General features: G+C 39.6%; 1 protein-coding gene across 1 annotated transcript in view; it reads left to right on the top strand.

The window, feature by feature from the left end:
- endou (endonuclease, polyU-specific) overlaps positions 1-555 on the top strand; it is an 8,704-nt gene extending 8,149 nt beyond the window's left edge. The window contains exon 9 of the mRNA XM_024269341.2: positions 282-555. Within this exon, the coding sequence (XP_024125109.1) occupies positions 282-396 (115 nt within the window). The 3' untranslated portion in view covers positions 397-555. The remainder of the gene's footprint in view (positions 1-281) is intronic.
- Positions 556-813: the final 258 nt, after the last annotated feature.

Raw genomic sequence — 813 nt, 5'->3', positions numbered from 1 at the left:
ACCCTGTAAGGGACAAAGCGGTCAAGAAAATGAATTAATGAATGAATGCATATATATATATATATTTATATATGTGTGTAAATCATATACATATATATATATTTAATTATTAATTTGCAGGTAATGTCATTATAAGGGCTCAAAGAATGCTGGCCAATTGGTTGGCCCTTTACCAAATCTGACCATCTTTTCTAAAAGTTTGGGTTAGAAAATCAACTGAAACTGAGAAAAAAATTACGCAAAATTCTGATTTTTATGTCTCTCATTTACCAAACTTTTAGGTGTCGCTTAAGTGTGGGAGGAAATGAGCTCATCATCCAAACTTACACCTGGGAAAACTCCTTCTATGGGGACGGAAAGAAGTTCATTGGCTCCGCCTACCCTGCAACTCCTTGAAACTCAGGCTGGACTGTATATGTCAGTCGGTCTGCTTGTATTTTGTCACAGATTTAACACAATGTTTTCTTTACATGTGGTCAGATAAGTGAATTCCAGCTTCACTCATTCGTTCACTCCTTCCCTGATGAAATAAAGCAGATCAGTTTGCAACAGCGACTTCATCTTCTGACGTTGGTTTCTGTTGGTCACAGAGCATGAGAATGTGGCGCTCTCCCAAGGGCACAATCAGACTGTGCCTAATGGGGCAAGAAATGGGCGTTTACACACCCCGGACGGGCACAAAGCTGACACCGACCTGCCAGTCATGGGGGCATGTGGGTGTCTTTAAGGCAAACGCTTCTTATGGAAAAGAAAAACAACACATTAAAAAAACGAAATGCAGTTTCAGTCATAAAAGAAGGAAACAAAACAGAT

Source organism: Oryzias melastigma, linkage group LG5 (assembly GCF_002922805.2).
Source record: "Oryzias melastigma strain HK-1 linkage group LG5, ASM292280v2, whole genome shotgun sequence".
Classification (NCBI taxonomy): Eukaryota; Metazoa; Chordata; class Actinopteri; order Beloniformes; family Adrianichthyidae; genus Oryzias; species Oryzias melastigma.
Note: the sequence above shows the minus strand (reverse complement) of the source record. Positions and strands in the feature narration are given on the sequence as shown.